The sequence below is a fragment of the Fukomys damarensis genome, unplaced genomic scaffold (genome assembly GCF_012274545.1).
Source record: "Fukomys damarensis isolate Sample0158 unplaced genomic scaffold, DMR_v1.0_HiC HiC_scaffold_7, whole genome shotgun sequence".
Lineage (NCBI taxonomy): Eukaryota > Metazoa > Chordata > Mammalia > Rodentia > Bathyergidae > Fukomys > Fukomys damarensis.
Genome location: NW_022900919.1, coordinates 4,812,394 through 4,838,570, shown reverse-complemented (window position 1 = coordinate 4,838,570; position 26,177 = coordinate 4,812,394). Strand labels below are relative to the sequence as shown.

Sequence of the window (26,177 nt, the reverse complement as noted above, 5' to 3'; positions counted from 1 at the left end):
GTGGCTCTGTTTTCTCTCTCTGCGCCTGGCTTCAGTAGGTTGAACAGCTTTTCTCTGCCATGCCCTTCCACCATGCTGTTTCTGCATGGAGCCAGCCAATCACAGACTGAACCTTCTGAAACTCTGAACCAAAAGTAAACCTTTCCTCCTTCATGGGTGTCACATACTTTGTTCCAGTGATGGTAAAATGACTAATAAAAAGTTTATTTTATCTAATAATAATGTAATCACTAGCTTTCTTTTGAATAATATTTTTCAGGGTGTGCATCTTTCTCTTTCTGTTTCTATGGATTTCGTGGATGTAATTTTTATTACAATTCTTTGTGTTTACAGTATTTTTGAGTATTTCTCTTTTCAACATGTTTTAAGGTTTCTGTATTATATTTTATAGTTATAACTAATATGGTCTACTGCTAGCATCTTTTACTGCTTCAAGTTTAGAATTTTATTTTCCTTCTTTCTTATTTTCTTTTTCAAGAAGTTCCTTAAGGCATGTTTTTCTCAAGTAATTCTGCTGGTTACAAGTTTTCTTGGTTTCCCTTCATCTGAAAATGTCTTGACATTTGTTCATTATTCCTGAAGGCTATTTACACTGAATGTAGAATTCTGGCTTGACAGCTATTTGCTTTTAGCACTTAATAAATGTTATGCTTCCTCCTTCCAGTCTTCATGGTTTGTAATGAAAATCCTACTGTCCTTTAAATTTTGTTTTGTTTAAATTTTCCACCTTTAGTGGGGAAGGTGTTGCTGTGAAGATTTTTCTCCTTCCTTCATTTTTCAGATGTTTGATTAAGATGAGCATTGGTATGGATTTGTTTGGGTTTTTCTTGCTTGGATTTTACTCAGCTTCTTAACCCTGGGGATTTTTATCTTTTGCTAAACTTGAGGAAGCTTTAGCCATTGTTTCTTCAAATTATTTTCTGTCTCATTTTCTTTCTCCCCTTTTTCTGAGACTCAAGCCACAAATATTAGATCTTTTATTATGAATCCACAGACACCAGAGGCTCTGTTGCCAGTTTTTAAAAAGATATTTTATATCTTTCTCCTCTGTTGTTCAGATGGAATAATTTCTACTTTGTCTTTAAGTGACTGATTCTTTCCTTTGCTGTCTCCACTCTGTTACGGACCTCTGCCTGTGTGTTCCTACCCCAGCTGTTTTATTTTTTAGTTCTGAATTTTCCATTTGGTTTTTATGTCTATTTCCTGTTTCTTTACTGAGAGCATCCACTTTTTTCTTTGTTTCATTTCAAGTGTACCCCTCACTGCTGAGGAGGCAGTATTATGGGGGCGGTATTCAAAGCCACATCAGAGAATTCCAGCATTCCAGAATGTGTCCTCTCACTTTTGTCATCTTATTGTTCTTGTTAGACTTGATATTCTCCTGGATTTGGGCATAAGATATGATTTTTTTAAATTATTACATCATCAGGGACATGTGGAGCATTATTTTCTGAGACACTAAATCTCAGCTCAGTCTTTTTTAACCTGACCTCCTCCATTGCTGCATTAGTGGAGGAAGGAGATGTCACCTCTCAGTGTCAGGTACAGGTAGTGGCCCAGGCTTCCACTTCAGCCTCCCATTGATATCTGGGAGAAAAAGGTGCCTGTTCCTGCTGGTTGGGGCTGGAAGTCCAGGTTCCCCAAGTGTCCTCTAGTGATGCTGCATGTGGCAGCCTATTCAAACAGAGTCAGAATTAAGCCACAAATCCTCTCTTGGCCTTTTTTGTCTTCATGTGATCCAGGTATGTGTAAGGATGCCTTCACTGGTGAAGTTTCAGGTCAGGGCCTCACTGAGTCTTTGCTGATCCTCGCTGATTCCTTTGCTGATGAGGTCATTGGCAGGTCCATTCTTCCCTTTGTGTTTAGCTGGGATAGGGCTGTTGTCAAAACCCTATTTGTCCATCAACCTGCCCCCTTCCTGGTCATTTGACTAGAGAGGCTTTACTCAAAACCTTTTGTCTGTGCTGTTTGGTATTTCTGGGATGCAGCCATCTCCAGAACCAGTTTGGAATACGCGAGGAAAGTAGAAAACCCAGGAACTTCCACACCAGATCACTCCTGTGGCAAAGGTGCTGTCCCTTCTGCTTGCTTCCCTGTGCTGTTCACAATCTCCATATGTTTACTTACGCATTGTGTTCCGTGTTCTTTGTCCATCTTAGACTAACAGTGTATTAGCTTGATCTTCCATCATAAAATAAGCCCAGACTGAGTGGCTTTAAACAACAAATTTTTAAAAAAAATTTTTTTTTAGTTCTGGAGCCCAAGGTCAAATCCCGGAAGTCCAAGATCAAGCTTGCGGCTGATTTGGTTTCCCTGGTGACAGCTCGCTTGCTTCTCTGCTTTACAGGCTTCTTCCTTCTCACTGGCTCATCACAAGGGAGGGACGGAGCGGGAGAGAGGAGTGCTCGTATATGAGGGAGGCAGGAATGCAGAGGAGAACCACACTGGCTCTCTTCTTCTCCTAAGGCCAGCAGTCAGAGATGCAGTCCTTATGCTTTGGACCTTACTAAACCTCTATCAGCTCCCCCTTTCCATTTTAACTGTAACACCTTCCCCTTCATTTTTCTTTCCTTTACACTGTCTTAGCAATAAGTTTTTTTTTTTTCCTGAAAGCATATGTTTAGTTTATTGTTCAGATTAATACTGGTCAGTTTCCTTAATCAAAAGGGAAATTGATCTCTTAAAAAGCATGAGTCTGGGCAGATGCTACTGGCAGACGTCGGCGTGGACTTGGGCCCCCAGTCCTGTAAAAGGCTCTGTGCAGCCCAAGCACTGGTCACAGATCTCACTGGAGGCCAAGCTGGTGTGGTGCAGCCTCTTTAAAATCATTTCTGTGTTTTCTGGGGACCTTTGACTTAGGTGGGTGAATTTTCACATGTAACCAACAGTCTCCTTGTACATAGCAGCATCAGTGTCAGAATATTTTCTCTTTCACTCCAGAAGGGTGAGCTTTTTCTTTTTTTTTCTTTTTCTTTGTTTTTCCTGTAAGTCTAGAGCCAGTAGGAGCACAGCAGATCACACAGTATAGGAATGGAAATTAATCTTGTTTCATGACTCCTTCCCATCAAGGGAGATGCTGAGTAGTCCTGTGTGTTAGGAGGCATGCAGAGGCCCTGGTCAGGCTCACTGGGTGTACTCCAGATGTTCCTCCCACACCAGGTCCTGTGGAATTCACTGAACCAACCTAGATAACAAAACTCCACACCCCAAGGCGGGGAAATCCTGCCTGGTCCCATATGAGATGCTTGGGACTGAAAAGGCTGGGACCTTCCTTCCGAAGGGCACACACACAATGAGAAGTCAGGATAGGGAATAAATCTACTTGGCAGCAGGGCAAGATATAAATGAAGCTTGATTGTCTCAGGATGTTGGAGAAGAGGATGCTGTGCCTCCCAGATGAATTCATAGCAGAGGCAGAACGTGCCCACTGATGCTTCCAGAGGTTTGTTTTTAGATTTGGTGAGAGCCATTGTCACCCAGGAGAGTCCAGCTGCATACCCAGCATAGGAGAGGCGGGCAGGTCTGCAGGCCTCTGAGGCAACCTGCTGGAAAAGAGCCCAGAGCCCAGGACAGAAGTCCTTTCAGCCAGGCCCATGGTAGCAGCCTCTTAATTCCAGTCTGTCCTACCTGTAAGCTTCATGTGCCCTGCAGAAGCTGTGGTGATGGAGAAGCAGCATTTGAGCTATGAGTTTCTGCAGCTAGATGGGGAGTCCACGCGATGCTAAGCTGCCAGGTGTTCGTGCTGTGCAGCTCTGAGAGGGGAGCCACAGAGCTCAGCTCACTTCTCTCCCTCCTGGCTCACCTCGATCTGCGCCTTCTATGCCCTCCTTCTATTTTATAAAACCAAAATCACAGAGGAAGATTTTATCAAGAATTAAACAGTATAAAAATAAGAAGAGGGCTCAGTTTTAACAAAACCTACTGAAGATGACCTGGACGTTAGGATTTCAAAACATATAAAGAACCTGCTCTCTTTCAGCCATCACTGGTGAATGCAGCAAAAGGCAAGTTATTAAGCACAATGAAGATCTGGAAACGCAAGAGCCAAGCACCCTTTGAAAAGCAGCTTTTAAAAGAATCAAGTAAAATTGATAGAAGTAAGAAATAAAGCTATCAAAATTGGAAACTCCATTCAGGCCTAGCGTATCAGCTGAGACACAGCCGAAGGAGCAGAGGCATTGTTCTGGGTGAATCATAGAAGGGTTAACAGACAGACATTAAGGAAGAATGGTAAACAACAGTTGCAATAATATGGTGTGTAGCTCTTCTGTCGCTCTCCTTCCCTGCTCCAAACACTTTACACATGTGAACAACATCTTGGGGAGAGTAAAATGATTATTTGAGGAGAAGGCTGTATGTGGCATCACATACGGAATAGGTTGGAAGGCTGAATTCTGCCAGGAGACTTGGTGCTCTTAACCCTGCCAAGGAGGGCAGGTCCCGCTCACCTGGAGGACAGATGTCCCTCCATCTGTTGGCTAATACTGTGGAAGGCAGTAATAGAATGTAGGAGAAGCTTTACAAAGAAGATTGTAAAGAGATAAAGTTATGACTCACATGCAGATATAAAAATGAACAGATGTTACAGAGTTTATGGACTCTCATGACCTGAGGAAAACAGGTAGGTGTTCAAGCCAGTAAGATTTATACAGAATAAAGGGATTTTGAGATGAACTGTAAGTAGACGTAAATCCTGTTACCCTGCGGTGGGCAGGAAGACCCAGCACTACCAATTAAATAATTCCCAGACAACTTGGGACTTACATATGCATCAGTTGCCTGCAGTCTACAAAGGACTGCAAAATAGCTCAAGTGGTGAACAGGGCGAATGTAGCTGTAGAAAATAGATTTCTGTTGAAACAGTGCTTTCTACGGAAACCACACTCTAGAAGAAGAGCTGAGAAGTTAATAATATTGATGAAAAACATAAATGCTCAGACTCAGAAGACATAAGTTTGAAGAAATATGCGTAATAAGAAAGGATTCTGGGATACACTGTAGGAAAACTGGAACTGCCTGTCACGGTTCATGTCTAGATGTCCTCCCAAAGGCTTGTGCACCTGTGGGCAGGGTGTTGGAAGGTGACTGGATCACGGGGGCAACTTAGCTGACTTCCTTTTATGAGGTGGGGGTCTCTCTGGTGCACTCACCCTCCCTGGCTTTCTTCCCTCTGCTTCTGGGCCTCTGTGTCCCTCTGCCTTGACCTCCTGCTTGGAGACAGACGTAACTGGAGGCCAAAATAAACCTGTCCTTTAAATTATGGGTGTTTGGGGCCGGGGATTTAGCTCAGTGGTTCGGTGGCCTGCCTTGCAAGTGCAAGGACCCAAGTTCAATCCCCAGTACCAAAAAAATAAAAAATAAATAAAAATAAATTATGGGTGTCATATTGTGTCCCAGTGGCCAGAAGGTGACTAAATAAGGACCAAAGCCAAAGGAAACCCTGGAAACAAAGAAAAAGATAGCTTGCTTACAAAGGCCTAACTGTAGACTTTTAAGGACAATAATAGAAGCCAGAAAAAAATTCTTTTAAGCATTGAAAGCAAATAATTATCAACTTAGAATTTTGTCCTGAGCTGAGCCATTCTTTAGATGGAGGGCAAAATCAAAATATATTCAGAAAAACAGTGACCTAATGAGCTTATATGCAGAGGCCATACTAATATTAAATCAGTGACGAGATAAATGTAGGGATGGGATCTGAGAAGGAACAGCGAACACAGCAGTTGGTACAACTTTAAGTAAATATAAATGGGTTTGAATGTAAAATAATAAAGCACTTGGGAGTATTAACAAAGTGGAGGGCTGAGTGGGGCTTGGTGGTAGAACATTTGCTTAGAGTGCAGGAGGCTTTGGGTTCCATCAAGACTCAACACCTTAAAAACCAGAGTAGGATTAAAATATCGGGCAGTGATGACACTGAGTCCGAATACTGGAAAAGGTAATACTTAGACCGAGCATGGAGGCAAACCGCTCATGTCTGTGTTGGTTGTCAGATTTCAGTAAAAAGTTCACTTAAAAAATGTACAAATAACAATATAGGTAGATGATTTTGTGTGTTGCACATAATTTAATGTAGTATATGTAATTGCATGTAATTATAAAGTATTCATTTATGTTCCAAATGGAGGGAGAAGGGAAGGCATAAAAAAAATTTTGGCAACCTAAAGAAAGGAAGGAAAACAGATAAAATCAAAGTAGGAAGAAATCCAAAGCACAGCATTAGATAATAGAAATAAAATATTACAACCAACAAGTTAAAAATAAATGGACTAGCCAGCTGGTTAGCAGAGATTTTCCAACTATACATATATATGCTATAACTAGCCTTTTAGCTAGACCATCCAAGAGGTAAGAGCAGAAATGAGGAAGGTTTACCACTAAAATATGAATAGCTGAAGGCAAAATATCCACATGTGAATTTTAAAAACTTCCTTGTGTGGGTGATGTGCATACACACACATTCGTAGATGAAACATTTACATTCATTATGACTTCAGAAGGGTATCTTGTGAGTTAATTACCACTCTCAAAAAGTTAGAAAAAACATTTCACCTAGCACACCCCGAGAAGGAAATAAAGATAAAGCTAGAAATTTGTTAAGGAAGAAAAATGTAATACAGATCAATACAGGATAAATTGGTTTTTAAAAAACTGAAAAGTGCATACTTTAGGTGGTTAACAAGAAAGTAAAAAAGACAAAAATATTCGCTAGATCTAAATACAGTTTGTAACTACAGATAAGCACTTAAAACAATATCATGGAGAAATCTGGGCCAATCTGTGGATTTAGAGAGTATTTAATATGCTCTATTAAAAATAGAAACATAGAAATGAGAAAATACAAAGTTGTAAAGTATGCTTTCTTTCCTTAGCTCTTTTAGGCTCACAGTGCAGTGGAGCGGAGAGTGCAGCCCCCTTTTGTTCCCCCCACCATCAACACCTCCCACCAAACTGTGCACTTGTTAACCGGTGCTAATCTTAGGCCCATGTATCCTCATCCAGAGTTCGTGCTTTACCCAGGGCTCACTTTGGGTGTTGTACATTCTATACACCTGCTTCCTGTTCTTGCTCTTTTGTTTGTTTCTTTTTCTTAGTACTGGTGGTTAAACCAGGGAGCTCCCCCTGGGCCACATCCCCAGTCCTTCATTTCATTTTCATTTTGAGACAGGGTCTCAATAAGTTGCCCAGGCTGGGTTCAAGCTTGCAGTCCTCCTGCCTCAGCCACCCAGAGCTGGAGTGGACACACGTGAGCCACCATGCCTGGCTGACTGAATACATTAGACAAATGGGCAGGGGCACATGTCCCCCAAGATGGCACCCTACAGACTGGGTCCTGAAAGCTTCTGTGCTTCACCAAGTCATCCCTCTTTCCTCCTGCTCCTGGTGACCGCTTAGCTCCCTGCCATCTCCATAGCTCTGTCTCTTCCCAAATGTCATAAGTGTTGTGTGTTTTTAAGGTATAAACACGCTATTATGGGACATGCGTGCATAGTCAAAAACATTACACTAATGTAGTCAATTAACACATCATCTCACCTGGCTCAGCACTTTGCCTTTGTGACAGTAACTAAAACTCACTCAGTGTGTTTTAATCTACCAAATGCAGCACAACTGTGTTCCCTGTCATCCTCGTGTTGAGCACTGGATCTCTAACTGGTTCATCCTATGTGTGTTGCTTTGTATCCTCAGATTTCTATGTCCATGTTTCCTTCCATTCACCCACTCCGCTCCTGGAAGCCATAGGCTCTCTTCCTTTCCTGAGTGGGTTTCCTGGAAGCCTTTCACAGATCCTGAATGTGCCTGCTGAGCAGCGGCACATAGAAATGACCGAGAAAATTTGATTCTGCTCAAGATTGTGGACTTGGTCATGGACCATGACAGGCTACACAGCTGGTTTCAGACCCTCAGTGTTTTGGAATAAAATATAAAAGTAAATCAGCATGTCTGCGGCCGGGCACATAGGTACAGACACAATCATATAAAACTGACCCGGGGCAATCCTCCCTTCTAAGTAGACTTGTTCCTTCTGGACTCTGGACACACTTTGCATCAATGGCATCTGAACAGTGTCTTACTTGGTGTGTGTTCTGCAGCCTTTTTCATTCTTGAGAAACTTAACATCTTAGATCCACTGTCTTCTGAGATAGATGCCTTCCTCCCTTCTCACCTCTGTTTTAGAGAGGTAGCATTTTCATCTGTTCTGTTCTCTCTGTCTTTCAAGGATGTCAGCACTCAAAGCAAATAGGACAGTGTCACGGAGACCTTGTCCACCTGTGCCTGTGGATGGATCTCCCTTATGCTTCCACTGTGTCCAGAAGCACAGCTTGCGGTCCCCTAGGGCCTGAGCTCCACACAGCCCTGCATGGGCAGCACCTCACTCACCCAGGGGCTCCTCCCACCCAGTCCCCACAGGCACAGAGCTGCATCCCTAATACCTGAGCTAAATTTCCCACCTCATCCCCTGCAGTGGGGTGAGGTTCAGGCCTCTTTCACCCCAGAGCATGCTCTGGACCTCCGTGGCTGAATGGAAGGTGACCCCACACCTGAGGAAGGCAGATCCTGAAGGGACTCAGGCTGGATTCAGTGTGGTGTCCTCAAGAATAGTGCAGATGCAAGGAGCCTTCCAGCAGCCAAGGGAAACAAAATGTAGAGTGGCCACTTTTAACCTATTTGAATGGAAAACTTAAAATACAAAAGCAGAGAGAGGAATGAAATGGACCCCTGTGGCCCCACCTGGCCTTGGTGTCACCAGTACTTGCCAGCTGCTCGGTGGGCTGCACCATGAGAGCCTTGATCCCTGCACTGACATCTGCCAGGCGCCCTTGGGTGCTGATGGTGTAGCCGCCAAGGCCCTGGAATGGCCACGGCCATGCATTTTTCAGAGGGACTTCATTTCCTGTCTTGGAGAGCTGTTTTTAAACTCAGTGTTTTGCAGCGAGGAGGCCCCTTTTCAAACCCATCTTGTCTCCAGCCCTTAGGTTCCAAACAGATAAAGTGGCATTAACACAAAGAAAGCTGTTACACATGTCAACTTCTCTATGATTTGTTGATGAAATTAACTTGGCTGTGAGGAGGAACCATGAAACTTCTACCTAGAATATGAGATTCAGGTTTCCCTATAAGTTGTAGAGCTCCTAGCCCATGTGTCTTAGGGTTCTGTTTGGATGAACAACATTCAGAATGGCAGAGTCACACAGGTAAGCTGTTGCTCATGGCAACAGTTTTCAGTTTTGTTTTTAACCTGTTCCTCTTGTAATCTTGAGAGTCTCTTCAACTGAATGGCTCTAAGTGCCTAAGCACTTAGGAAAAGCTTGAAGGAACTTTTTCACCCTGAGGCCTCCCCCCTGCAGAGTTGAAAAAATTGAAATCTCATGGGGTGAATCATTTACAGGAGATTCAAATATAAGTACATTCACAGCAAGGAAATGTTAAGTTTAGCTTTGACCCAAAAGGGAGCAAAATGGGCCACATCATTCAATATACGGGTAGTTTCTGAAAAGTTCAAATTTTGTATGCAGTCACTAGAGTGTGCATTGGCTTCTGCTGCCATTTTCAAATGCAGAGAAGATAATATATCATAACCAAAACTTACAGAAATCCTAAATCGCAGGATTCAGCAGGACATAATCTGAAAATTGTGGCGCCATCCTAGGTGAGGTTGTGGAAGTTTGTGGTTCCGCTGTCCTGTGCCGTCACCATTTACGATGTGGCACAGTCAGAAACAGCCCACTGCTGAGCAGAGAATATTGACACCCGGGTCCTACCTCCTGCTCGGTTTTCCTCCAGGTGTTTGGATTGGGGGGAGGTGGTAAATGGTGTCTCCTTTAACAGTGACTTAGCCTCCCTTCCTCCCTTCCAACTTGATCACATTTTTGTTTCATATTCAGATCCTGGCTTGCACACTTTATTCTATTGAGTTTCTGATCGCTTTTTTTCTGATATTTTTTACAAATGTGTCTTATCACATACTGTTTTTTTCAGCCGGTTCCACATCTCTCTCCTCTCCCAGAGACCCCGATGCGCCCCTCCCTTCCTCTCCCCTCCCTCTCCTCCCCCTTTCCTTCTCTTCTTGGACCCAGTTTTCAGCCTAGTGCATTGATCACTGGGTAACCGCTGCTCCCCATCTCTAGGCTGAGTCTAGAAGTTTACTTCTTTCTCAGTTTTCGCCCTCATTTTCCCAAAGCTGTCCAAGGACAGGTCCGTGGGAAACAAGCTCTCAGGCCTTAATGCCCTTCTTTGCCTTCACGCTTGAATTGTCTTCCAGTCTAGAGTATTGTTGTATGATTTTTTTGTTGATTTCCTGCCTCCCGCCCACCCCTTTGTCTCCTGACAGAACCTCTGTTGGTGGCGTGAGCTCCCCTGGTCTTGTCCTTTATGGTCTGCATCATTTCCGTCCTACTTGTCATCTCTGTGGCTTTTACCTGCCAAACCTTCCACCATTTACAGAAAATCGTAGCTTTAATTTCCATGTCCCTCTCAGTTTTTCTAGTTGCAATACCCTCTTGAATGGGGGGCAGGATACTCCTTTTTTAACAAATGATTCTTCATTCTTCTCATGGGTGGTTTCTTTGTGCATCTTTTTAAAATGTCTGTCTTTGTGTGTCTCATGTCAAAGACCGTTCACAAGCATCTTGTGATTCTGGGTGTGGAAAAAGCTGAAGGAGGCTGGGCGGGTGCAGCCCAACCCAGGCTCCCAACCCTCAGGAGGAGAGGGACTTCACTCCCAGAGTGAGCACCTGGAACAGGTGGGGTTTATGTTTATGGACACGTGTGGCTGCATTTTAAGGGTACCTGGAATTTGTTTTAATGCAAACGTGGGGAGGACACCATGCAGGGGCAAAAGGGAGCTTGGATGGTTCTTGACATGGAGGCGAGGAGGGAGAGTGTGGGCTGGAGCCTTTGTTTGGTTCCCGGGAAGGAACTGGCCAGGCAGGCAGCCAGCAGGCTGCTGACCCGTCTGTGTGAACGACCCCAGTGGGCTCTGGCGTGTGCAGGCTGCTCCTGGGCCATTAGGGCCTGTGGATGGGGACTCCAGGGGGTGGAACCCCAGAGCAGGTGCTGGGGCAAGGGCTCTAGGCTGACTGCATGTGAAGGAGCTGCTGAAGGAGCCAACTCATCCTCAGGGGCAGTCCCTTCAGGCCTCAAAGTATCAGGATATAGAAACTAAAGACACGGTTAACATGAGCTGTGCTTTTTAATTTTGTGTTTGCTTTATCCAAGTTGTAACTCCCGGCTGCTGAAGGTTTGAACTTAGGGGTCAGGATGTGTTCCTTTAAAACTTGCAGTTAACTTCCTGTCCTCACCCCCTCCCGGTGCTCACTAACTGTGACCCTCTTGGGTTGGTCCTTATGCTCTGCCCTGTCCTGCTCCTGCAGTGTTAATCACCGAGAACGCTGTGGTGACTGCCAGTCATATGCTGTGTCCCATTCAGGAGACTGGGTCCAGAATCCCAGCCCATGGGGCTCACAGGGTGGCCCTGCAAAGTCGCCACGGCCACAATAGATCTGAGAGATAACGGCCTTTTAACCCTGACTCACAAACTCCTCCTGTTTCTAGTGCAGATGAGCGGTTTGATGCCACGTTCCACACCAATGTCCTGGTGAATTCTTCTGGGCATTGCCAGTACCTCCCTCCAGGTGAGACCCATTTCCTGTGTCTCCTTCCAGGTAGAGACATGGAGGAAGTATGAGTCCCCGCTGATGTCGCCCACCTGTGCTGTGTGCAGCCCACCTCTCTCCCGGGCACCTTCCTGAGCCTCCTGCACTCACGGGCACCGTCTTTCTCTTGTCTCGGAGTCATGGCTCAGACCGTGTTTGCCAACACATCCCTATGTCCTTTCCCTGAAAAGTAGTCTACAATGAAAGCGAGCCTCCCTTATTGGGCAGTTTACAACCCTCTTTCCAGTTCACAAGCCAGACAGCCCTTTCCTCTCCATTTCTGCCCACAGCCTGCTAACCAGGCTCTTTCTCCCCTACATGACTATGCCATTTAGCCTTGGCGAAGGCTCCAGGTGTAGTGGGAGATGGTGGGAGGTCTGGGACCACCTTTGGAAGTTCATGCATTCAGTAGCAGTCCGAGTCAGACGCAGGGGCAGAGATTCCAGAGAGGAGCTTGTTAGTGACTGGTTCCTGGAAGGTTTCCCTCCTTCTCAACCTCCTGATGCTGAGGGTCCTTGGACTGATGTGTCCCCAGGCCATCATTTCTGCTTATGGAGCAGTTCAAGGAACACGTCTGTGCCCTAAAAGCATAGTTAGGGTGTGTTTTGCACATGGATATTGACGGTTGGGATTTTTTTTTAAATCTTTTGGAAGACTGTTCAAACACGTTATTTTCAAGGATTTCCTCCCCCACTGCACTGTCTGGTTTATTTTGTTTCCTACTCACAAGAAATCTGCACCTGCTCCCCTACACCTCACCACCCTTGCTAATACATAGGCTTGCACACTGTCACACCCCACACATGTACCCTCACACCAGCCACTCAGCCCTGCACCCACCCACGTCACATACCTGCATGCCCACCGAGCTCCTGCTCACGTGCACGCAGACCACACCAGCTCCCACACCTGTGCACACTCACACCCACCGTGCACACGCTCCTCTCCGGAGTCAGCCCCTGGCTCCCTGGTCTCATGGCACACAGTGGAGCTAGCTTTGCCTCTGGGTGGTTGTTTACAACACGCGCTTCCTGTCAACATAGGCCAAGCATCCTCAGTCAGCATCTGAGACGTCGTTTTCAGCCGTGTGTGGCCCAGGTGAAGGGAACCATGGAGGTTGATAATGCCCAGTATTGTCTGTGTAGAAGGAGGAAATCCAGGTGTCATGGTTTCTCTTTGAGACCATCTGCTCCCTCCCCGTCCCCTGCCCCAGCCCTTGCTCTGCATATTGGGCTGTGGAATGCCCTCCACCACAGCTGTGTTCTTTCACACCAAGCCTGTGATTTGCAGCATCTTTTAGGAGGGCCACTTTAGAAAACAGCCCCAGTAGTCACCAGGATAGAAGGTCCTCCCTGTGCTGCACACTGTTGGGAAGGCTGAGGCCGTCCGCGCTATGGGAGCAGTGCTCCCGACCCTCACACACCCAGCGTACAGCACACCTCTGGGACCCCAGCCCTGTGAAGGGCCTCAGGGACCCTGCAGGACAGGACACGGCATGCTGAGACCTGGGACTCAGTGCAGAGCTGCGGGGCTTGAGGTCACAGAGGGCTGGCCCTGGGCTGCTCCGTCCCTGCTAGTAGACAAGGGAAGATACGAATATCTAGGATGCAGGTTTTGAAATAGAGACTTGATTAAAACATGATTCCCCCCCTCCATTTCGTGTGTTTATTTTCAGCAGCTTTATGGAGGTGGAATTTACATATCATACATTTTAAGCACGTGAGTCAACGAGTTTTAGTAAATTTACAGAGTTGTGCAGCCGTGACCACACTCCAGTTTTAGAGCAGTCCCATCAGCTCACCAAGATCCCTTTTGCCCCTTGCAGTTAATGCCCCCTGGTCCCACCACCAGCCCCAGCAGCCACGGACTGCTTTTGTTTTCATAGAAATAGTTTTCCATCTTACAAATAACATGGGTCTGAGGGAATCCAGCCCCCTAATGGGAAGGGAGGGCATGGAATAACCTCCAGATCTTTACAGACATTTGAAATAATGCCATAAATCATATTTAACAGACCTTGAGTGAGCAAGGAGTGTGTCGGCGGCTGTGAGGTGGGTCTGTGTTTACAAAGCCCCCAGGTCACTTAAAGCAAATTAAAATTAAGTTCCTTAATTCAGTAGCAGAAGTTGACAGAGTGCTGGCCTTGCCCTACTAGTGTGGACACTTGCACCATCCAGGCCACCCAGCATGGCCCAGGATCCTGGGAGCAGGGAAAGGCTCAGGCATAAAAGTTGGACAGAGCTTACCTGGTCTCCTCCCCGCGACCTTATGGAAATTCACTTCCAGCTCCCCTAGGCCTGGAGTTGCTCTTTTCAGTGGAAACTTACCTTTGTATCCAGGCACTCTTTCTTCAACTTAAACCCTTTGGTTCTGATAACTATTCTTGATCTAGAATCTGAATGAGTGAATATTATCTTCCAGCAGCTATTTCCTGGGTAACCAGGTGTTTTCCTAATTTTTTTTTTTTTTGTGTGTGTTGCTACCGGGAATCAAACTCCGCACCTTGTGCTTCCAAGACAGGTGGTGGAACCATGGAGCTAAATCCCTGGCCCTATTTTCCCAATTTTTAACCTAAAGAAAATGCGTACCCCTCCACCAGTCACACATCTTTCAGTCTTTTAACCACTTCATCGTTTTTATCAACTTCTCTGAGATTTTTTACGTTCTCTACTGTTCTCTTGTTAGTTGGACACTGAAGCCGCTCAAGGCAGGGGGAAGTTTATAGAGCGACTTCTTTTGTAGAAATCCCCAATAAAAGTCTTCTTCAACACAACCTGTATTTGCATTTGAATTTCTAAAGACAGTGAGGCTTCAGGGGTGTTGCTTTAAAAAAAAATTGCAAAATTACAAATACAAGTTATTTATTTATTTTTTGATGCAGCTTGTTCTGGACAGGGTTAGCCCTGTTTGAAGAGGTGGGGTGAGTCGGGAAGGCTGCTGTGGATTCTCAGCCCATCACGGCCAGCTCCCCTTTCAGTCACGGATGGTTTCTGTCACCCACATAGGCATCTTCAAGAGCACCTGCTACATTGACGTGCGCTGGTTCCCTTTTGATGTGCAGCAGTGCAAGCTGAAGTTCGGGTCCTGGTCTTACGGAGGCTGGTCCTTGGACCTCCAGATGCAGGAGGCCGATATCAGCAGCTACACCCCCAATGGAGAGTGGGACCTTGTGGGTGAGTCCAGAAGAGGCACCCAGCTTGCACCCTGGACCATGGCTGCTGTGCTTCCTGCCTGAGCTTAAGAATGTTTGAGGGTTGTTTTTTTTTTTTTTTCTACTGCCTCATCAGCATGAGCATTTACTGAACTCGGCACCACTTCCCATCATTTACTGTTTTCTGATGAGAAACACAAAGCAATTAGCAAATGTTAATGCTTTTGCTTTGCGGGAGAAGCTTGTGGCCCGGCAAGGGTACATTTAACAAGTCTGTGCCGGTGGAGGGGACATCATTTACTGTTTTCTGATGAGAAACACAAAGCAATTAGCAAATGTTAATGCTTTTGCTTTGCGGGAGAAGCTTGTGGCCCGGCAAGGGTACATTTAACAAGTCTGTGCCGGTGGAGGGGACCCTGCGTTCTTCTGACCCACACCCCTGCGAAAACAGGGTTGGGCATCAGTTCAGGTGATGGCATGAACCAAGACAGTCACAGGCGAGGCTGAAATAAAGTGAAAACAGCCGTGTTTGGGCCGTAGCAGATTTGCAGATCTGCTGTGTGCCGAGGTTGTGCTGTCTCGGGGGGTGGGGGGATTGGGGCTTCATGATGAGCAACGGGTAAGCGGCTTAGCATTTGGGGCAGAGAAGAAGGATTGAAGTGGTCTGGTGGTTGGAAATGGATGCAAATTGGGCTGGTCATCAATTTCAGAAGCCATTTGTATGTCCGGGTCAGGAGGCAAGCGGAACTCTGGCTTTTCTTAAGCCTCTCAGGGAATCGTTAGATTCTGAAAATCTTGCTCCTTCTAGCAGATTTCATTCCCCACATGATGTCTGAGTGGCAATCTACCCCCTGGGTGCAAGTCTTGGAGGCTCAGAAAAGGATTTCCTCTCCCCTTTTGTAGCCATCTTGACTCCTTTTATCAACAGGAAACCTATATTTCATTATTTCAAACAGAAAGACAATATAGTCATAAGTCGCTTACTTAATGTCAGCTATGCATTCTGAAAATATGTGTGAACACCACAGTGTGTACTGACAACAACTGAGACAGCCAGGCAGTCCCTGGGTGGCTTCATCTTAAGCTCCTGACATCATTTATTTGTTTCATCTTTGGCAGAAACATTGTTTTGCAGCCCATGACCGCAGTCACATTTAGAATAGCATACAGTTGACGAGGCATTATTTATGATCGTGTACTTCCCATCCGTCAAAGGAACGTCTTGCCAGTTTGCTCAAGTATCACTGAGCTACCATTAAAAAAAAACAAAACTGCATAACAAGCCAGCAAGGGTTTGTTCAAAGTCGAATTACCCAGCTCTTTAGACCTGAGTGAGCTCCGGGCCGGGCTTGTGTGTGGCGTATACTCCGAAGCCACAGAGAAAGTGTGCTCTGAAGATGCTTCCTTCCTCCTGCCACCCATGCAGGGATCCCTGGCAAGAGGAGCGAGAAGTTCTATGAGTGCTGCAAAGAGCCGTACCCGGACGTCACGTACACGGTGACTGTACGCCGCAGGACGCTGTACTATGGGCTCAACCTGCTCATCCCCTGTGTGCTCATCTCGGCCCTGGCCCTGCTGGTGTTTTTGCTCCCTGCAGACTCCGGGGAGAAAATCTCGCTGGGTAAGTGCCTGGCTCTTGGCAGGACTCTGAGACTACGGCCCTTCCCTGAGACCAGCTCCGCGGGGTCTCTGGATCGCTTGAGACCCAGCCTGCCTGCTTGGCTCGTCACACACTGACCTCGGCCCAGGCAGCTGCGGGCTGCCAGAGGTGCTTGGTTCAGGCTGCGAGCTGCACAGGTGTCACCTGAGAGTGCTGCGGGCTCTGGGGTCCTGCTCCTGCGGAGAGACCTGCGCCACCTAGGAGGGGCCCAGGCTTTGTCTCCCACTGCTGCCTTGCCGCTTCCTGGGGGCCCTTTCTCAGCCTTCACTGTGCACAGGGAGCAGCTTTTAGCTCCTCTCAGTTCGCCTTCGTGTATTGCTGCACACAGCATAATCCCTATACTGCTCACAGATGAAAGTGACAAGAGTAGGATTTTGAATAGCGAAATGGATTTATCGTTGTCTCACTATGTGGATATCTACTAAATAGATCCAGATCTAGTATATCATAGAAATTATTCCCAAACCTTTCCTATTCTGAATATGGGACTCCGAATGGTAAAGGACACACCCAAGGTCATACAGACAGGAAGTACCTCCTTCAAGCCTGAGACCAAGCCTTCCAACTGCATGGCTTCTGTTTCCTGCGCTGTGAAACTCCTGCTCCATAATAATGAGCTGAAGAACTGGAGGGATCACTGTGCTGTGCTAATTCTCCCGAAGCTCTGGTTCCTAAACCTGTCTCCCCCAGATACCTCTTTGGGACTCTGTTAAGTGACCAGGAATCCCCCAGATAAATGCACGTACCCCTGATCAGAAATCCCGTGTCCCGTGGCCTCCCCCAAGACGCCCTAGGTCTTTGAAACTCAAGTTAGGAGCCCCAGTTAGGTGGAAGTTAGGCCCTGGCCTTCATTTTGTCTAAGGAACATCTGTGTGTTTATGTTCTAGGGATAACAGTCCTACTCTCACTTACTGTGTTCATGCTGCTGGTGGCTGAGATCATGCCTGCAACATCTGACTCCGTACCCCTGATCGGTAAGGCCAGAGACGCGTCCCTTTCTCCAAGGTGTGCGGTTAACAAGTGCTAAGATTTTCCTGCAGACACAGGAGCAATAACATGTCAGGGCCACAGGGAGCTCCACCGAGACCTCCATTTCCTAACTGTTCAGGGTGGCCCGTGTCCCCTCCCTGCCTGGGCTCACGGAGGGGAAAGCAGATGTCCAACTCTGTGGGGCTTTGAATTATGGGACTGTCTGGGAGTTGTGGTGTCTACCTGTGGTCTCAGTGCCTACCTGTGTCTACCTGTGGCCTCAGGAGGCTGAGGCAGGGAGAGAGAGCGCCTGTGCCTAGGAGAGTGGTGGTGAACCTATGGCATACGTGTTTACTTGTTTTTGTTTTAAGACAGAAGATGTTCATGTATGCATTGTTTTCTTTAAACTAAAACTGCGCTATTCAGGTTTGATGGCTGTGTGCGTGTTGCGATAAATACGTGGGTTTGGGATTGCAACTTGAGGACTTGTCTCTAAAGGATTCGCCGACATTGGCCTCGAAGCTCAAGACCCAGCCAGGGAAACATAGTGAGACCCCGTCCCCACCCGCCAAACAATTACAGAGCTTGCTCTTCCTCCCGTGATTCTCTCACTCACACTTGCTTTGCGGTCTGTGATTTTGTGATTTAGCCATCAAAAATTTCAGCTGAGACCTTGTTTTGTTAAAATGGGAGAAGCACACACTTCAGCTTTTAGCTATTTGTGTCCTTTTTAAAGTGTTTTTAAACGTTTGGAGCAATATGAAAGGAAAAAAGCATTTAGTCCGGGGAGGGATTATAGGAGACAGCATCCGTTACTGCTCTGTGCCTTCCTGGATGGGAACAAACAGGATCATTCCAAGGAGCCTGGGTTGGGTGGTTAGGATTTGAACTCGTGCTGTTGCAGCTGGCATTCCTTTCCTGATCAGGGAACCCGGACCTCCAAGCCAGTTGATAGGATGGGAAGCAATGCTCTGTCAGTGGCTATTTAGTTTAGCGTAGGAATTGCCACGCACACTTGGTGGCAGGAAGTCGGGTCTTGGGCTCTGAGCCACCGCTTTCCACCAGGAGTGTGAGGGGTGAACCATAAGCCTGGCCTGGCCAGCAGGAGGCAGTCCAGCCCTGTTTCCCAACATGACCGCACTCCAGGACCCAACGATCAAGCAAGGTCTAGACGCACTAGCACTGCAATGTTCAGAGCCGCCAAAGCCTGCTCTCACTCGCGTCTGCTCTCTTTGCAGCCCAGTACTTTGCCAGCACCATGATCATTGTGGGCCTCTCGGTGGTGGTGACGGTGATCGTGCTGCAGTACCACCACCACGACCCCGACGGGGGCAAGATGCCCAAGTGGGTACGTTCCACCCATGGAGTCAGAGACCCGCCCTCGGGGAGGTCCCACATGGTTTACCTGGTTTAAAAATCACACCAAAGCTGGCTCTCGGAAGCCAGCGGTATGGATTTTCCTAGGACTTCACTGTTCTCCAAACCGTTTGCTCCTTGCTTCTCCTGCCGCGGCAGTGTTTGAATCCGACATTGCAGAGCGGGGCTCACACGCCAGCTGCTGTGTGTTTTTTGCTAACACAGTGTGTCTTTGAACCATTCCTTTGCATGCACTGGAGGGAACTGTGTGGTAGCGGGAAGTGAGAGGTAAAGTGAATGTGTGACGGCAGGGTGGGAGCCTCACAACAGAGTGAGGGGCAGAAAGGGTAAGGAGCAGACTGAGACGTACAAAAACAGCACAGTCCCTCGGGGTCCGCAGGGCACTGCTTCCAAGACCCCCTGCAAATATCAGAGTCTGCAGGTGCCCGAGCCCTGTCTACACGATGGCACAGCAGTGGCACAGAGACTGTGCACACCCCCGTGTGCTCCAGATAGCCCTGGATAGCTTAGAGGACCTAAACAGTGGAAGTGCTGGGTAAAATAGCTGTTACAGGCTGTTGTTTGGGGAGTAATTAGAAAAGTGTCTGTAGTTACTACATACAAATTCACTTTATTTTCCCTGAATATTTTTCAGCCTATGGCGGGCTGAATCCACAGATGCACAGCCTCAGAGTGCAGATGGCCAGGTGTGCATACATTCAGTACGCGAAGGAATGCGATCTGACCCAAAGCCCGTGACACAAAGATGGATAGTCACCGATGGGGAAGGCAGAAGGGGTGAAAGGAAATGGATGAGAAAATGCAGGGTCTCAGCAGAAGCCACGCCTTCCCTTCCAAGGCAGCCTGGCCCTGTCTGCTGATGCTCACCCACGAGAGCATTTTCTCCCATAGCTCTGTGTCACAGGCTCTCTGTCCTCTCCTGACTAACAGTCAGGCGATCTCAAAGACTGAGCGAGATCCTGGGCTTTGCTTATGACACCCAGACAAAAGCAAGGCAGAGCAGAGCTGCCTCGCCTCCTTGCAGACCTCCTGAATCTTCCTGTTCGGGGTGTGTAGACTCAGGATGGAAAAGCCCTCCCATCCCAAAGGGTGCCTGTCTTTGGGGACCCATTAGATTCCACCCAAGTGCAGGAAGGATCACCAACGTGCTCAATTCAGATGGAGGAGCGAGGTGCCTCGAAATGCCCTTCAGGAACAGAGGGCTTCTGGGCCTTCTAAAAACATTCATTATGCAGTATTTTACAGTTACTCAAAAGTTAACTGAGGAGGTACTTTAAAAGCAGCCTTACACGTGTACTGTTTCTCCTCAGATTTTTCCCTAGAACACTTACACGCTACAGCTCTGGCACCAGCACTGGTGCAAGCTCAGTCTGTGCCGTGATGCCCTGTGCACAGGTGACATCACTGTAGTCCCTGATGCCACGGTACATTTTCACGACTCATGTACATTCTTATGGGACTTTTCTGACTTTGACACACTTAAGCGCAATGCCAGGCCAGGTGTGAGAGCCAGTGCCTTGTTTATTTTCCTGATTTTATCCATCTGTGTCTTTGAAACAGATAATATACTTATTTGTTTCCAAGGCCAAGGGGAAGATAACACTATACCTAAGGAAATCGGGGTCCTATTCCTATCTCTCACTTGGCTTCCACCACCAATATCAGTAACCGTTCTGGTGAATTCTTTCTTTTTCCTTCTATTGTTTATTTATATGAATACATAAACACTTATTTAAAGTATTTTGACTGATGTGAAGATAGCACAATTAAAACAAATGTAAAAACCATTTTTAATGAGCTGGTCGCCCTCGACTCTTCTAAAAACACTTCACTAAGAGCATATGTTAGTGTGGTTCACTTCTCAGCATAAAAGCTTGTTAGAATCAATTGCCTGTAAATAAAATACAGAGATAGAGATCTCCCTCATTTTATATAGCATCATGCATTTTTCTTGCATTCCACGTATATGTGAAGCATAAACAGCCTCACAGGCACTTTTACTGTGATCTGTGGCTCTGAAGAAGATACTGTCAAGTGCAGTGGCATTATGTGACATTTGCACAGCCAGAAACACAACTGTAACCTGACAGGAGAGGCCACGAGCACAGTTTGATAAGTGCCAAGGGGATAATTTCATCTCTGGAGATGCTTTGGCCTTGAAAGCTAATGACTCAGGCCATAGAATTCAAAATGGACTTGGCCCTGTGGACCGTGCGAGCTGCAGCTGCACCCCAGGCACATGCAGACCCCGCCACGGCCAGGGGAGTGCCCGGCCCCAGTCAGTCCTTGTTTGCACAGACGCTTCTGGCTTTGGATTCCCTCCCTGTCCTACAGCGTCCCCCAAAATCTGGAGTAGGCATCCTGTTGTCTTTGGAGAGGGTGTAGGGCTCAGTCATAGGACTTTTGAAAGGAGCCGAGAAATAGACGAGGCTGCAATAGTCTAAGTGCATCAGTGGCTTTACTCTTTGTGTATTGTGTCACCTCCAGCCAGTTTCTTAGCCTCTTTGGGGGTCAGTTTATTTGTCTGTAAAATGGAATTATTCTCACTCCGCGGAGCCATGCATGGCCCCACGAGTGATGGAGTCACTGGATGAGGTTTTGCTGTGGCCTTGTGGCACTGGTTTTTACTGATTTTGGAAACCCCTCTAGATGGACAGCTGCCCGCAGGGTAAAGTACCCTTCAAAACCGAGGGCTGTCTTCAGCTCGACGCTCCTGGTCTTAGCCGTCTGCCTTCTTCATTTCACTCTGTCTCCCCGACCTGTTGGCTTCAATTATCTTTCATGAGATTTCATAAAAGTCATTACCAAGAAAGAAAGGCCTGCAGACATGCATTTCACAGCTTATCTCTCCCTACAGGTGGGAAATACACCTTCTAGGTGGCTGATGACATTTTGTCATAACCATAAAACAAAACGAAAGTGAAATCAGTATTGGATGATTTCAGGGAAAGGTCTCACTTCACGCATATTTATGTGGATAGACTTGCAGAAAACTTCCTTTTTTTTTTTTTTTTTTTTTTTTGCCTAATTTGAGACTGGGGCTATCTTCTTTTTTTCCATGAAGGCAAAATTAATATAAACCCACAGGGTGATTTTTCACCAGCCTCTCCATGCTTGCAGTCACTATAGGTCTATACTTGATCTTAGCCAAAACGCCGAGAGGCAATAATAAAAGTTTATAAAACACTTTAGACTGGAGGTTGGGAAACTGGGGCCCTGGTGACCAAATGTAGTCCACTGTTTTTGTAAATTAAATGTGATTAGAAAACAGCCACTTACATGTGTTCTGTGCATACTACATCGGCAAGTTGAGTCCTTAAAAAAGAGACCTTGTGACCTGCCCAGCTAAAATATTCGCTGCGGTAACCTCTACAGGAAGTTTGCCAAGTCCTGCTTCTGACTTTGCAGAGTACTTTCCAGGACACCGTGCTCTTTGGGCTTTGCTGCAGCCCCTGATGAGTGAGGTCAGAGGCCCGAGGCTGCCAGAGTTCATAACACATTAGTGTCAGAGATCTTTTCATGGAGCTACTGGAGCTAAAGAAATCATCAGTTAAAGCAACTTCATAAATATTCCTGCCTCAGCCTTGTCCCACAGAGCTGTCTTCCTCCTGCCCCAGAGAGAGCTTCAGCTTGTTCCCAGGTGGTGCCCATGCGGGGTGGGGCTCTGTTTCCGTTGACTCAGCCATTGTGAGGACGTTGCACTTCCTGTCTTTGCTAAGATAGGGGGAGGCGATAGAGCCCGTCACCCCCGGAACCACTGCTGCCTGTTCCACCGGTCTGAACCTTCTGTTGTCTCCCCAGACCAGAGTCATCCTCCTGAACTGGTGCGCGTGGTTCCTGCGCATGAAGAGGCCAGGGGAGGACAAGGTACGACCCGCCTGCCAGCACAAGCAGCGTCGCTGCAGCCTGGGCAGCATGGAGCTGAGTGCCGGGGCCGCGCCCCCTGCCAGCAATGGCAACCTGCTGTACATCGGCTTCCGAGGCCTGGAGGGCATGCACTGCGCCCCGACCCCGGACTCGGGGGTGGTGTGCGGCCGCCTGGCCTGCTCCCCCGCACATGACGAGCACTTGCTGCATGCCGGCCAGCACCCCGAGGGGGACCCAGAGCTGGCCAAGATCCTGGAGGAGGTCCGCTACATCGCCAACCGCTTCCGCTGCCAGGAAGAGAGCGAGGCTGTGTGCAGCGAGTGGAAGTTCGCGGCCTGCGTGGTGGACCGCTTATGCCTCATGGCCTTCTCCGTCTTCACCATCATCTGTACCATCGGCATCCTCATGTCCGCTCCAAACTTCGTGGAGGCTGTGTCTAAAGACTTCGCCTGAGGCTGGGGATTTAGCTCAGTGGTTTCATTGCCTGCCTCCCAAGTACAAGGTCCCGAGCTTGATCCCTGGTACCAAAACAAAAGACTCTGCCTGAGGGCACCTGGCCTGCTCATGTAGGTAACGCAGATAGAGAGGCAGAGCCACTGGGTGGGTGAGAATTTGGGGTCCTGACACAGCAGCACCACGAACGGGATAACTGAGGCACTTTCATCATGGTCCCTCCTGATGGTTATAGTTTTCTTGTTATTTCAGTCCTAGGATTTCACACCGTTCTCTTTCATCCCTTTCGTATGCGTACCATCAGCCTATCCCTACAGTCAGTGGGCCACCAAATGGCCATTTGCCCACTTGTCCACTCTGGATAGCCTGCAGGACGGTTTCTGCAGCTCCAGACCTCCAGGAAAGGCCTGCACCGTTCATCCTGCATGCTTGCACGCCACTTGCCAGTAAGGTCCACGTGTGGAAATGCAGCGTGTGCTTTTTGCCTGTGTACAAACCTAGATTGAAACGAATAGTAAACCACACTCACTAAATCCATTCCAACAACTGACTTGTAAAAGGAAAATAACTGCAAAAGAACTAAAACTAAAAACTCACCTGTTGGTTTTTCTGCAATTCAACTTTTTCTGCCCTCTATCAAGCACAGGTGGAGAAAACAGTTTTTTGTCCTTTCTATATGAGAGTTGGTCATTCTGCAAACCTGCACCTATTGAGGGAATCAGAAGGATTCGGGCTTGGGTCCACTCTAAATGGGGACCAGCCCCAGCTGCCTATGTCTGTGTGAGGTAGTGTGGACCTGTCCCCGGTAATTCCCAGAGAGCTCCCAAGCTTCCTGTGCTGTCCCAGACGTGGAGGAATGAAGCAAATCTGTTCTATTCTGCAGAGGACAAAGCAAGAGCTATGAGAATTACCAGGTCCAAGGAACAACAGAAGTTGAACCAGTCATGTGATTTTTGAAAATCATGTATCAGATGCTTTGCGTGTGTTAGAGCTGATTCATTGTAGAAATGTGTACTTCATACAAATGCACACCCTAAAGAGAACATGTTCCCTGGCCTTTTCTCCATGGAGGGCCATAGGGCAGGGGCTGGAACATCTCTGGTCCCTGCATGGCAGATACTGGGATGGGGGTGGTACAGCTGGTGGCTTTTCCGGACACAGGACCAGTGGCAGTCAGCAGGGAGGCACTGTCAGAGCATCAGAGTTTGTGGCTTTGGGGGATCTGTCTGCTCCCACCTACTTCACCCCAGAATCAGCTGATAAAGCTGACTTGGGTTCCAGTGGGGGATGCATTGGAGATGTTTAATTTTTAAATCTAATAGGTGACAGTGTTCTCCACGTAGTTTATCCAGCTGGTGACAGCCATCTTGCTTCTTCCCTTCTCATTTTTAATGAGATCAGGGCATCGTGCACCATTCTCTTCAGCGTTTAGACTGAGGAGCTACATGAGGCTTCTAAGCTCCAAGAGCTCCTCGGTCTGTTCTAACCCCTGCGATGGGAGCAGTGTGGGGAAAGTCCCGATTTTCAGAGCAAAAGAACTTGCGCATGTTTCCCAGCCACCATTCCACTCTTCTCTGGGTAATGTGCATGAAATCATTTGTGCTGGAGGATGAAGGCTCACGTGCGCTCTGTGTGCATGCGTGTGCGCGGGTGCCTGTGTGCGCGACTCGGGAGCACAGATATTGTTTACGACAAGAAGGTTGATAAACCAGGAGACGGTGGCATCCAGCCACGTGGAGCAGGGTCTTCTCAGAGTCCACCCATTCTACATGGTACAATCAAGTGACACACAATATCCCCTGGGGTCTTTTCTCTCTATTAAAGTATCTTTAGAAACAAATAGAAGTGTTTTGATATGTAAAGAGAATGCTTCATTTCTTATTGTTAGCCCCGAATTGATCCCTACCACCTATTTTGCTTTAAGAAAGAGAAAACCTTTTTGGTTTTGTATTTTATATGGAAAAACATAAAAGGTAAATAAAAGTCATTCATGCTTTGACCATCCAAGCAACTTCGATATGATTTATAAAAATAATGAGGAATAGCTGTGCACTTAGAAAAGTGTGAATGTTAAAGTAGTCTCCCTGCCTCCCCTTTCTTACTCCCCACAGGGGCCACTGATGTTTGTGGGGGCATTTTCAGGAGGAGGGGAAGGGGCTGAGGAGGACATGGATAGCGATTGCTTGTTCAGAACCCATGCTGTGTAAAGCATTCTGCACCCACACTTTTGCTTTAAGAGTTTTCCATAATAACGTCAAAAGATCTACCTCGTTTCTCATGAGACCTCTTAGTGTCCCACTGCCTCAGTGAACTGTAATTTATCTGATCAGTCTGTTGTTGAACATACGGAGATTCCGGGTTTTTACTTTTTATACAAATCTATAAGTAACATTCCTGTGCGTCTATCTTAGCAGACTTTTGGGACAGCTTGGGGTAAATTCCAATTTAGAAATGGGATTGCTGGATGTGAAGTTATACGTTGAAGAATTTCATAAGTATTGCCACATCATCCCCTGGAAACTGATCAGTGACACCCCCTCCAAAAGTACTGTAAAAGAGCCAGGTGCTCTGCTTTGTAGAGCTGATTACTTTCAAATTTAATTTCTCTTCCCTGTCTGAAACATACTGCAATACTACTCTGATTTTGGTTCATCTTCATGTGAGTGAGATTGAACATATTTTCTTTTTTTTTTTTTTTTTTGCAGTTTCGATTTTCGTAAGTTTATACCTTTTATACAGTTTTGAATTAGGTTATTTGGCTTTTTCTTTGTTTATGCATGTTGAAACTTTTCTATGTCGTAAAATATTTTTATTCGTTTACCATTTGTCTCTTGATGTTATTTATTGATTTACTTGCTTATTGGTATGCAGAAAGTTTAAAATTTTATGTTGTTGATTTATCCATGTTGTTCTTTATAGATCCTGCCACTTATTTCTAGTTTCTAAAAAGGCCTTCCCCATTTTGAGATTTATAAATAAACTTATTTATATTTTCTTCTAAGCTTTATGGTTTCATTTGTTTATTTTTATATATTCTGACTTT

The 26,177-nt window shown here is 46.7% G+C and overlaps 1 protein-coding gene across 9 annotated transcripts in view; it reads left to right on the top strand.

Annotated features, from left to right (window-relative positions):
• The window catches only part of LOC104872069 (neuronal acetylcholine receptor subunit alpha-7), a 56,200-nt gene extending 30,256 nt beyond the window's left edge, over positions 1 to 25,944 (top strand). For 8 of the 9 annotated variants that reach the window (XM_033761049.1, XM_033761047.1, XM_033761048.1 and 5 more), the window contains 6 exons: positions 11,557 to 11,636; positions 14,663 to 14,830; positions 16,235 to 16,429; positions 17,356 to 17,442; positions 18,676 to 18,785; positions 22,616 to 25,944. In XM_033761049.1, the coding sequence (XP_033616940.1) occupies positions 11,557 to 11,636; positions 14,663 to 14,830; positions 16,235 to 16,429; positions 17,356 to 17,442; positions 18,676 to 18,785; positions 22,616 to 23,134 (1,159 nt within the window). In that variant the 3' untranslated portion in view covers positions 23,135 to 25,944. The remainder of the gene's footprint in view (positions 1 to 11,556; positions 11,637 to 14,662; positions 14,831 to 16,234; positions 16,430 to 17,355; positions 17,443 to 18,675; positions 18,786 to 22,615) is intronic. The other variant, XM_010638229.2, reaches the window with a different exon arrangement.
• Positions 25,945 to 26,177: the final 233 nt, after the last annotated feature.